The 12218-nt window shown below is 37.5% G+C and overlaps 1 protein-coding gene across 1 annotated transcript; it reads left to right on the top strand.

The window, feature by feature from the left end:
• Positions 1-3107: 3107 nt before the first annotated feature.
• On the top strand, positions 3108-4061 carry LOC103562445 (olfactory receptor 4F3/4F16/4F29-like). The gene has a single exon (XM_008537485.2). It carries the CDS (start codon positions 3108-3110, stop codon positions 4059-4061), a length of 954 nt encoding a protein of 317 aa, XP_008535707.2.
• The last annotated feature ends 8157 nt before the right edge of the window (positions 4062-12218 follow it).

The following is a 12218-nucleotide window of genomic DNA, read 5'->3' as shown; positions in this document are numbered from 1 at the left end:
ATGGATCAAGAGAAAGGATCAATCACAACAGAAGGCAAAGAGTTAGGCCTTCTTTTCTTTCATCATGAATAGTTAATTAGTTAAGAAAGTATGGGTATAATTAATATGTTTAGGAAAAGTTATTTCAAAGCATAGCCAATCTATAAGAGAAGATGATTTCAGAACACCATCATTCAGGAGTTTTTCCGTATGGGTATTTGACAACTTTTAGTTGAATAAATGTCATATCCTTGTGCATTCATTTTGAAACCTCTCTATGACTTTTGCTCTGGACTAAGATTTGAATGCTGACTCTGTCTCAATTAACTTTAAAACTGTGATGACCCAAACTTTTCAAGTTTCTCTATTTCCTGTCATTTGAATGGATACGTTCGCTTCGTTTTAGTATACATAGGTTCCACATTTATACCTTGTTCTGCTTTAAACTCGCTTTTCCTAAAATTCCAAGTTCTTACCTAGTTCACAGGGACTTGAGAGCCAAAAGGCAAGTAAATTTACAGCTTATGTGCAGAGCTAATAAAGGCTTATTGAGAAACTCTTCCAAGAGCCTTAGCACTTAAAAGACAACTGGAGATGTAATGCTAAAAGCTGTTTATAATAATAGAATTTCTCAAGAATGAGTCCAGAAAGTCATGCAAATCATACCTCGTAAACTACCTATAATTACAGTAAGCTTTCTTCTGCTGCTGCTGCTGTAATGCGCATACTTTCTTCATTTCCTTGCCCTTTTTATTTTTTTATTTTGTTGCATTTCTTTTGACGAAGATTAGCCCTTAGCTAACATCTGCTGCCAACCCTGCTCTTTTTGCTGAGGAAGACTGGCCCTGAGCAAGTATCCATGCCCATCTTCCTCCACTTTATATGTGGGACACCTACCACAGCATGGCTTGCCAAGAGGTGCCATGTCCCCACACAGGATCCGAACTGGCAAACCCCAGGCCGAAGCAGAACATGAGAACTTAACCGCTGCTCCACCAGGCCGGCCCTCCTTGCCCTTTTTATCTCATTTATTTCTTATTTTTTCCTAATTCTTCGTCACTTTTATAATCCCTTAATTTTTATTTTTCTTTGTCTCCTGGGAACTATGCACAGTTTCTTTACCTATCTTCCTTAAGTACATAATTAGGCACATTCCTATGTATTTTTAATCATGGAAATACATCCTCTCCTATCCTGCAGCAAATATTATTTCCTAAAATAATTCTGTATCCCTATTATGTACCTGGTGCAATTCCAAGTTGTAGCATACATTGGGTAACAAGATAGATGTAGTCCTTAACTTTATGGGAGTTTCAGTCTCACTGCGAAGGAGAACAAACAAAGAATCAATGAATTACCTCTGTAGTAAGTACTAGAAAGAAATGCAGTGTGTTTTGAGGCAAATATATTTAATCTGCACAAGATGGTTTTTATTTTATCTCTATAAGATTATGAATAAAATTATAATCTCTCATTATGTATAAGGAGATAATCATAATATATTATTGAAATAGCTTTATCCGTGGAAGTTTGATGCTATCTCCTGGCCAATACCATTTTACATTTTTATCCATTCACTTATCTCATGTGTTGACTATGAGCAAGTCAAAGAAAAGGAAGTAAAATTAACATTTACTGAATATTTCCATATTAATACATATACACTGTATACATGGTTTCAAAACTTTATTTTATCCCTACACCTTACTCTGAGAAGTTAGTATTATTAATTGCAATTCCATAGATAGACTGAGGTTCAAGAATTTAAGGAACTTGCCCAATATCAACTTGTCAGTGGCTAAACCATATCTAAATAAAGCTCAACTTGCATGGTAATGTGATAAGTCCTAACATAGAGTCTAGAAAAAAATGCTTTTCACTACACCATGATGCCCTTCATAGATTTAAGCTTCTCACATTGTATGTTAAATAGTCTAGGACAGGGCTTTTCAAGTTATCTTTGGTGAAAAGCCAATTTTTTTTTCCAATCCTTGATGCACTGATACTTTAGGAAACAACGAACTCATACACTTGGGCTTTGCCATGACGTAAAATTGTTAGAGAAGTTTCTAAACATTAACTCTCAATTTCTGCACCTAACGTGATACAAACTGGTAACAGACAATTCATGGACCTGCACCTCTGCGTGGACCACTTTGTCACTGCTTTGTGGGATCTAAATATGAATAAGTCATAATCTCTGCCTTTAACAAGTTTACAGTCTACTTGGTGCGTTAGAGCTGTACTCAGTGTAGGAAAATACAAGAGATAGCAAAATAAATGCTGGTAATATAAAGAAAGACCTCAAAAATATGGTTAAAATTTCATAACCCTTCAAAATAAGTATATTCTAGGGGTCGAGAGTCTGGAGGAAAGGTCTATTTACTGGAATAAGGCTTGTAATCTTGGATGCGGATGGACAAGTTGAGAGGTGGTGAAGAGTTTTGTGTGACTGAAGCCAGGCTGTGTTAATACTGAGCCAAAAATCAAAAGAATTTGGGGCTGAATTCCTATAACTCCTGTTGACCAATCTTGTGTCTCATGAAGAACATCATAGTACCCTGGGAGGAAGAAGAGGGGTATTACATGTGATGACAACTTGTTGGTTATACTAATATTAATAAACACTAGTAATAGTAAAGTAAGAATTCATAGATATGGTAAACATTGAAGCAATACTTAAGATGAATGTGAACCCAGAGGTGGAGACTGGGAAGAAAAAGAAGAGAGGTCTGTCTACTGGATTAAGGTTTATAGGCTTGGAAGAGATTGTAATAGTGGTTATTTCTGTGAAACTAGGGCCAGATTATATTAGTTTGGAACCAAAAATCAAAAGGTCTGTGGTTGAATTCCTGTTAATCATGTGGACCATCTTGAATCTTATAAGTGGTATCACAGCATCAACTCTGGGAGAAGACAGTATTAAATGCAGAGAAGACTAGGTGGTAGAGAACATTTCCACATGACAGCCACCAGTTTCGCTGTGATCCCATTTCAGGGGCCAGGAGTGTATTGTCAGTTTTAATGCTAAAGTACAAATAGACTTTCATGACTTTGACCTCTCTTATAATTTATTGACATAATCATTATAATTTATATTTTCTCTTATTGTCTTCCTTCAGGTAGCAATGCCAACAAAGCCAATGGATGGAGTGAACAGCTCTGTGGTGTCAGAGTTTGTGTTCCTGGGACTCACCAATTCCTGGGAGATCCAACTTTTCCTGTTCGTGTTCTCCTCCACATTTTACATGGCAAGCATGATGGGAAACTCCCTCATTATGCTCACTGTGACCTCTGACCCTCACTTACACTCCCCTATGTACTTCCTATTGGCCAACCTCTCCTTCATTGACCTGGGAGTTTCCTCTGTCACTTCTCCCAAGATGATTTATGACCTTTTGAGAAAGCGTAAAGTCATCTCCTTTAGTGGCTGCATCACTCAAATTTTCTTCATTCATGTCATTGGTGGTGTGGAGGTGGTGCTGCTCATAGCCATGGCTTTTGACAGGTATGTTGCCATATGTAAGCCTCTCCACTATCTCACCATCATGAGCCCAAAACTGTGCATCTTCTTTTTAATAGCTGCCTGGATGACTGGCCTTACCCACTCCGTGGTTCAGTTGGCTTTTGTGGTAAATTTACCCTTCTGTGGTCCTAATGTGTTGGACAGCTTTTACTGTGATCTTCCTCGATTCATCAAACTTGCCTGCACAGACACTGACCAACTAGAGTCCATGGTCACGGCCAACAGTGGGTTCATCTCTATTGGCTCCTTCTTCATACTGGTCATTTCCTATATTGTCATCATTCTCACTGTTCAGAAACGCTATTCAGCTGGTTCTTTGAAGGCTCTGTCCACACTGTCAGCTCACATCACTGTGGTAGTGCTGTTCTTTGGTCCTTTAATAATTGTCTATACCTGGCCATCTCCCTCTATACACTTGGATAAGTTTCTGGCCATCTTTGATGCAGTTCTCACTCCTTTCCTGAATCCTCTCATTTACACATTCAGGAATCAAGAAATGAAGGTGGCAATGAGGAGAGTATGCAGAGAGCTAGTGAATTACCATAAAATCTCTTAAGTGAGTCCTGTATTGTGAAGAGCCTTCACTGATTATTGGTGTTCATTACTGATGGTCACAGTCAGAGAGATCTTGTTTGTCCTATCTTGATTTGATTATACACACTGATATTAAGTCTATTTTGTCTTTCACTGAGGAGTGAGGAACATTCACTTTTCAAAAGAGAGAGTTACATTTAAACCCAATGATTATAATAATCTTGAGCCTCAATTCCTAAGGAATAATATTTATTGGAATTAATTTTTAGAAAAATGTAAGAGGCAGTCAGAACAGAGAGAAGTCTCTCCCAATTTACCCTAATTCAGTATGACTTCATCTTAACTTGACTACATCCACAAACACTGTATTTCCAAGAATAGTCACATTCACAGGTGCTGTGGGTGAGGATTTCAACATATCTGTTTGGTGGACACAAACCAACCCACAACAGTTGTTTATGTACTATACATATCTGAGAACAAGACTGGTTGTTGCATAGTTGCCTATTCGTCGGAGTGAAAATGTCTTTAAAATAAACAGTAGAAGGGACTTTAATTCTGTCATTGTCATTTAACTATATTTTTAAAATGACAGTGCAGATAAAGTCAGAATAAAGCACAAAAATTATTCTTGTGAGCTAAAGAATCTCTGCCAACTAGGAAGATCACAGAAGGTAAAGAATAACATTTACTACCTTTAGTCAAGAGCAGATTGGTTATACTAGGATAAATTTTGATGTTATTCTAACAGAGAGAAAACAAAATTCTAGTCTTGCTTCAATACAGTATTTGATGGCAAAGCATTCCTAAATTTTCAAAAGTAAATCCATCAACGTTGAGTTGTACAAACATTGCTAAAATATTAACATATATCATTGCTTCTTTTCAGGGTCATTATTTGATGGTATGTATACAACTAGCACTGGGGCAAATAAAATTCATTTCTTGAAACTTCTGCAGTTTTCTATCTACATCGAGTTTTGTCTTTTGCTATCATCTTTCAGCTGCTGGAATAACTAGACATTTTATCTTAGGATAAATCTATCCTTTTTTTCCCTTTGTTAAAAAAAAATCCTAATACCTTGCGTAGTCAATCATTTTTTTTACTATATTGATCACATATTTTATGACTTTAAGAAAGTAACTAACTTTTATTTTATAGGCAGTACTCTGTTAAAAGAAAAGAGTCTGACAGCAGTTTAAGTGGTAAAAACTGATTTTAATAAGGAACTATTGAAATAGCAGAAAAGAAACCTCAGTATAGAAGGCAGCTCAATTCCCAATATGATTAGAACAAGTGGGAATTTATAGCCAAAGAGCAGATGGTGGGGAGGAGTCAGTGGATGAAAATTACTAAGGGAGACACCTAGGGTAGGGAGAATTCTTCCAAACTGACCTAACAGGATTCTGGCTGAGGACGGGCCATGGTGATCAGATATGAAGAATAGGGACTGAATTAGGAATTTTATCAGATTTCAAAGGTGAGGGTTTCTCTCTACACTGACTGAGCAGGGTTGTTGGGAAAACTGGACGGTGCAAGCCCCGCAAGGCTGGGCCCGAGGTTGACCCCTAGTGGAGAAGAGGGCTCAGAGGAGGCTGACTAGCATCTGGTCAAGGAGAGTCTTTGTCAACATAATGGTGGGTAACTGAAAATTGTTTGTCGTATAATTACTTTAGTAGACTGACAAAGCTCAGGAATACTCAAAACATAACCCCCTATTGGCACAAACATCATAATCATATTTACACCTTCTTAAAGGTAGTGAATGTTATTCTTAAAGTAGCAAAGTTGAACATATTTACTAACAAGATCCAAAGATATGGACACTCTATGAAGGGATAAGTAAAGTGATACCCACACACACACACCATGACTAATGTTTCAGTACTCAGTCTTATTTAAAAATTATCTAATGAATATCCACGAATTACTTTATTAACCCTAACCAAATCCTCAAAACAACTAAGGATCTTAGAAGTTATATTTCAGTAGACTCACTATAAAACTATGAGAATTATAATTCCATTTGATTGAAAACATCATTTTACATTTCCATAATTTTAAATGCTTGCTGCAGACTCCATTCTGATAAGATCAGGGAGAAGACTTAGAGCTATTTTATTTAAAAAAAAGTTATCAAACCTGTCTCTTGTCCAAGAATTTATTTTGAGTATCTGAATTTGGAATCTTATATAAAAATACTCTGATGGGTCAGGGCCCGTCGATGAGTGGTTTGAGTTTTACGGGCTCTGCTGTGGTCAACTGGGTTTGCGGGTTCAGATATCAGGCATGGACCTACTCCACTCACCAGCCATGCTGTGGCAGAGTCCCACATACAAAGTAGAGACAGATTGGCACAGATGCTAGCTCAGGGCTAATCTTCCTCAAGCAAAAAAAAGAAAGAAAGAAAGAACAGAAAAGTTACTCTGAGTTGTAATTTCTGTGAGAATTTTCTTTTGAAAAAGACGTAGTCTATAAGACAGTAGAAATTCAGTTTTCTTTAGTTTTTAGGAATTTGAGGAATATTGGATTCTAGTCAGCCTTTACTAATCTCCATAAAGAAATCCTAACAGAACTCCTTTAAGAAACTTTAGATTTTATTTAATATATCCTTGAAGTAGGAAAATATTTCACACTCATACAGTGAGAAGAAAAGGCTCCTTAATTACAGAAACATAGTCACATATAAAACTAGTAGGTTCAGTTATAGAATTTCAGTCACAGATCAAGACCTATATTTACCAAGAAATTAAAAGTATAGACTGTACACAAAATCTCACACTGGCTCTCTAATGCAATTTTTATTATGCTTTCAATTGTAACAAGACAAATTCTATTTCCAATGGAAATTAGACAAGCAGATTGAAAAAAATGGAGAAAAGATGGTTGAAAAAAAAGCCAATTATCAAATAAAATTCTCTATCATCTCTCATCTGACAGAGAATAGGTCCCCACCATCCCAAGAGAGATCACTAAATGATAAGATCCTGAAACCATGGCTACAATCTCCATTGCCACCAATGAGGAAGAACCTATCATCACTGTGCAAACCAGGATTGGAACCAAACTTTGCCGAGAACCAGAAACAAACAACTAAACATACAAAACCACCAAAGCAGAAAAACAAAACAAAACAAAGATCAGAGTGTCAGTGAAGATAAATGCTTGGGATTCCAAGAATAGTCCATATTCCAAGAATATGGGAACCAAGAATAGTCATGCCTGGGCTTAAACATCCCATGAGGTGCTTTCCTTGGGAAATACAGTTTATTGGCTCCAGGAAGTGAGTCTGCTTGGATATCTTGATGAGACCTTCAGATAATTTTCAAAAATTTAGACACTTAACTCATATAATATGATCATGTGTCAATTATTTATTTAACACACTAATCAGGGAACCAACAGGTGGGTAACCTGGTTCCAATCAATCACTGATGATACCAGTTTCTAAAACAGACTGGATACTCCTGTAAATGTTCTACAGGACCTCTGGATTTCATCAATTCCATATTTCTGACTTGGCCCAGTGTTTTATAAATGTGCTGAGGCACAGTGACCCCTTCAGATCTTTTCAGACAAAACCCAAGGAAAAACTACAGTCAGATTATATTTTATTTATAAAAATGCACTATACCTTCATAAATTAGATTTTCCCCATTTACTTCATTTTAACAGGGTATTTTCTCCTGGTAGGACCCTAACTGATAAAAGTATTTGATATATAAGACATAGAGGCAGTCTATATTTTAAGACACTTAAGAAGTTTGAAATAAAAAAATGTTTGAATAAAGCTGAACTTCACTATTAATCAGGGAAATTCAGATTAAATAAATTATTTGGGTTGAAAGCCCATATGCTGTGTGAGACATTATATGTATTTTACAAGATCTAAGCTAGAAAGTTCCTTGGCTTTGTGGGATAGGGAGAGATTCCAGTCTTGGAACCCCAAAACAAAGTCCAAATGATGTGGCATTTAAAGTGCAGGTTTATTGACTAAGATGTTGATGAGGTATTCCTGGGTTCATATGGGATACATGCCCTAGAATGATGACACCCAGTGCTCCTCCGATCTGATAATTACACTCCTTGCTAGTCATAGATCCACTAACCCAGAAGAAAGGATGGCACCAATAAGTTATTTCCATTTGGTAATGCAATTTATCCTTCACTCTAATTGGTAAGTATCTCCTAAGACTAGATATCTGAAGATATTCTTTCTGTTTACCAATTAAATGATTGTGGTCATGAACTCCCATGTCATCAAGGGACTATTTAATGGTATATATTAAAAATGAAACTGTGCATACAGTATTGCCCAGAAACACCACTTCTCATTATATATCCTTGGAAGGACTTACACAGGTGTATAAGAAGACATGTAAAAAATATTTGTTATTTCCCTTTAAAGGCAAATATTTGGAAAAACCCAAATGTCCACTAATGGGGGAGAGTTAACTGTTTTGATGGCTATTCTCCACTTGCCTTTCCTTATCTAATTTTCATCATGTCCACTCTGCTCTGTGCCCTGTAAAACGGAACATTACAGACCGAATCAACCAGTGGCTCTTTCCCTCTGGCTTCTCCTTGGGCATAGCTAATGGATGCTATACAGGGATTTGAAGGTCAGGAAGAAATTGAAATCAGGATATGTATTCCCTCAGCTTCCTCCATTTGAGCTTTGTGTTGATGATTAAAACACACAGTTCCTCCACCAAAGCCCTCAGCTCTTGTTGGTGGCCTTTTTCTACTGCTACAGCTCTTTGTGTTGGTTTATGGCCATTTTCCCTCCAATTGTACTTCAGCTTTAAAGATAGTAATGGCTCCTTGTTGTTGCTAGTCCTGGATACCTTACCATTCCTTGTTGGTTTCCTCTAATACTGCCAACAGCTTTGTACATTAGATTTCACTCATTTACTTCATTTGAATTTCACACTTTTTCTTGGTGGAACTCTAACATAAGTATTTGTACAAAGAGATGTCTCAAGAAACAGCCCCTCAAAATGGGACTCTGGGAATACTTGTATATCTTCCTTACTTGGAAGATATTGGACTTTGATCATATGTGGCACACAGTTATACTATGGTTACTCAGATCAGCACTTGGGTTACACAGAATGAAGTTCAAGTGAAAGACAAGGCCCTATAATCTACCTACAACTAAAGGTCAGTTACTTGATCTTCTATCACTTTATAGTTTTGCTGGAGGAGGAGCACCTCCATTCAAGTTTGGATGAACCAGCCTTTCCTTGCATAAAAACATATTCTTGGTTTTACCTGAGTGGATGTCTCTAGGATCATAACAATAGTTAGGCCCAACATAATCTGAACAAAGAAGTACAAGGACTGATCTGATAATATGTGGTTTTACACTAAATGAATTTTAGGATCTCGCTAATATTGATTAGAGGCTGGAGAACATGTATGTGCATGGATTATAAGATTATTAGTCTGAAAAAGACAAAATATGAGACTAAATTGGGCAGAATTTATTGGCATGCATGTACTCACCTGAGATTCAGGTATTAATGTATTGACATGAGTACTTAGAGTGATGTTAATATCCTGCTAGATTGGTTAATTAAATGAAATTCAGGGCCATCTAAACGCATCCATTTTAGAGAATGCTGTTAATTATCAGGTGGTTTGGATACTTAATTAAATGAAATTCAGGGCCATCTGAAGGCATTCATTTTAGAGACTGGTGTTAATTGTCAGGTGGTTTGGATACCCATCCAGGGGATTTCAATCAGCCTCTTCACCTAACAACTCCTTGCTCAATGCGTTCATGTTCCAAGTGGCCATGGTAGCAGGGATGGAAGCTACACAAGAACTCAATAACGTAGACTTACTTTCAAGAACACTGATCTCTCTACCATTGCTGCATCCCAAACTGCCAATGGCTGAAACCATTGTGGCACCATTCCTTGGGGGGATTAGCAAACTACCTGGTGGCACGTTGATTACATTGGACCTCTTTTATCATGGAAGAGGCAATGATTTATCCTACCAGGGATAGGCACATATTTCACAATGGATTTACCTTACTAGTCTGCTGTCATGGCTTCACATATTGTCAACTTAGCTATACCAGAACTATGTTTTCAGAATTTCCTTCCACGTATATTTCCATGTTAAGGTTCACCACAAGAAAAGTTTGTGTGAGATTTGGAAGACGGAAGTGAAGTAGTAGCCACTTTTGGTCTGAAGACCTGTGTAGGGCAAATAGTGTTACAGCTCATAGATGATGCTGGCTCGCTCACTTTGTTGGTTTGAGACAATAATTTGGGCCTGCAGCTCCTCCAACTCCTACTCTATCTTCACTTTCAGTTCCTCCAGGTCCAGGACCAGGTGAAGGGCATCAGCTTATTCAGCCGGTAAACTGCATAACCAAAACTGGAAGCAGTGAGAAAGAGACACAGTTCTAGTTTGTCCTTGGTCTCCTCCACTTTCCGTCTATTTTCCTTTCCAGATGGCTGGTTCTTCAGGCTTCAGGCCCAGCAGGAGTTTCAGTCGTAACAGTTGTACATGGACTACTTAATGGTTTCCACCATTGCATAAAGTCTAATCTCTACAAGAAATCCCTTATTCTAAATCATTCGTGGGGATTCTACTTGTCTGACCAAACTCTGAGTGACACACCTTCAACATGTTTGCCAGCCTTGTCATTTTCAGATTTATATAATGCCTTATCAATCACCATGATGTCTAAACAACACTGCATCTGATCCAGGGACACCTTTTACAGCAAATGAAGTATAATAGTGAGCTTAACACACAAATGGAACTCATTAGTGTACCCACATTATCCATCACTTGCAAGTGACTGACTTGATAGATTAGTGGGATTGCCTGCTAGGGTGAAGTTACAATGCTTGTTGGGGCATCACACCTTGGGATGACAACCTGCTATACTATAGGATGCGTTATAAGCTGGTGATAAGCTGCAGAAGTAGGCTGTGTTATTTCCCTGTTCACAGCTCCCATTGGGCCACCCTCTTCTGCAACTACCCCCTTTACTTGTGGTCCTAAAAACCATTCCTTTGCCAGCTCTCTGTAGCCTCAGGGATGATAAGAGCTTACTGATCTTGCCAGTCTTAGGTCCCTTTAGTCCTTTGTTGGTTCTCATAGCTCTGATGAATCTCTTGTATATACTTCTTTCTACAAACTCTCTTCAATCACTTATTTGAATGTGACATGTCTTCCTGCCTGGACTTTGATTAGTATCTGAAATATCTGTAAAAAAATGTAAAGATTTAAACTAGAGCCATATACATTTACATAGGCAAATAGATACAAATGTATACTACAAAAAAGGTCTGAAAAAATACATCCAACATGACAAATATCCCTAGAAAAGAGGGTAGGGGCCCTGGGTTAAGAGTCATCATGAAAGAGTCTTTGGCTTTATTTGTGATGTTCTGATTTTTAAAATGAGAATAGATTCAGGTGCTTTCTGTGCAATTATAATTTATTTTTTAATTTTTTAAAATTTTTTTTATTGCTTTTTCTCCCCAAATCCCCCCAGTACATAGTAGTGTATTTGAGTTCTGGGTTCTAGTTGTGGCATGTGGGACGCTACCTCAACGTGGCCTGGCAAGCGGCGCCACGTCTGAGCCCAGGATCCGAACCAGCGAAATCCTGGGCCCTGGCACTGGAGTGAGGGAACTTAGCCACTCGGCCACAAGCCCAGCCCCAATTATAATTTTTTTTTAAGAATCAAAAATATCAGTTGATGATTTTTGCTCCTATCAAGTCATTCTGTGAGATTTTGATTTTTCAAAGTATCACTTGTTCATATTAAAAATTAAGATTTTATTGACTCTAATATATTGTACATTTATTTCATATAAAAAGAAACAGATGATTACACTGTTTGAGATTTCTCTGTTTCAGACCACTCTGGGGGTGAAGTATAATGTACCTCTGAGCTGACTGATTATAGGTCTTTTTCATAACGCGTATATTTTATCTTCATAGGTACTTGAAAGAGAGTTTGTGGGTCGTGGACATAAATGACCTTTGGTGTGACACTGGGAGAGGTCAATATTTTAGCTTTGATCTAATTTTGTCCTTCATATTTCAGTTTTTCTCAATTCAATGGAAATTTATAGAGACTACTTTGTGCCAGAAAATTTACAAGGCACTGGAGATATGGAGAAAAATAAGAGAACATCACTG

The sequence above is a fragment of the Equus przewalskii genome, chromosome 1, assembly GCF_037783145.1.
Source record: "Equus przewalskii isolate Varuska chromosome 1, EquPr2, whole genome shotgun sequence".
Taxonomy (NCBI): Eukaryota; Metazoa; Chordata; class Mammalia; order Perissodactyla; family Equidae; genus Equus; species Equus przewalskii.
Note: the sequence above shows the minus strand (reverse complement) of the source record. Positions and strands in the feature narration are given on the sequence as shown.

Coding starts and splice junctions, on each gene's coding strand:
- LOC103562445 (XM_008537485.2), top strand. CDS start 3,108: ATGCCAACAAAGCCAATGGATGGAGTGAACAGCTCTGTGGTGTCAGAG.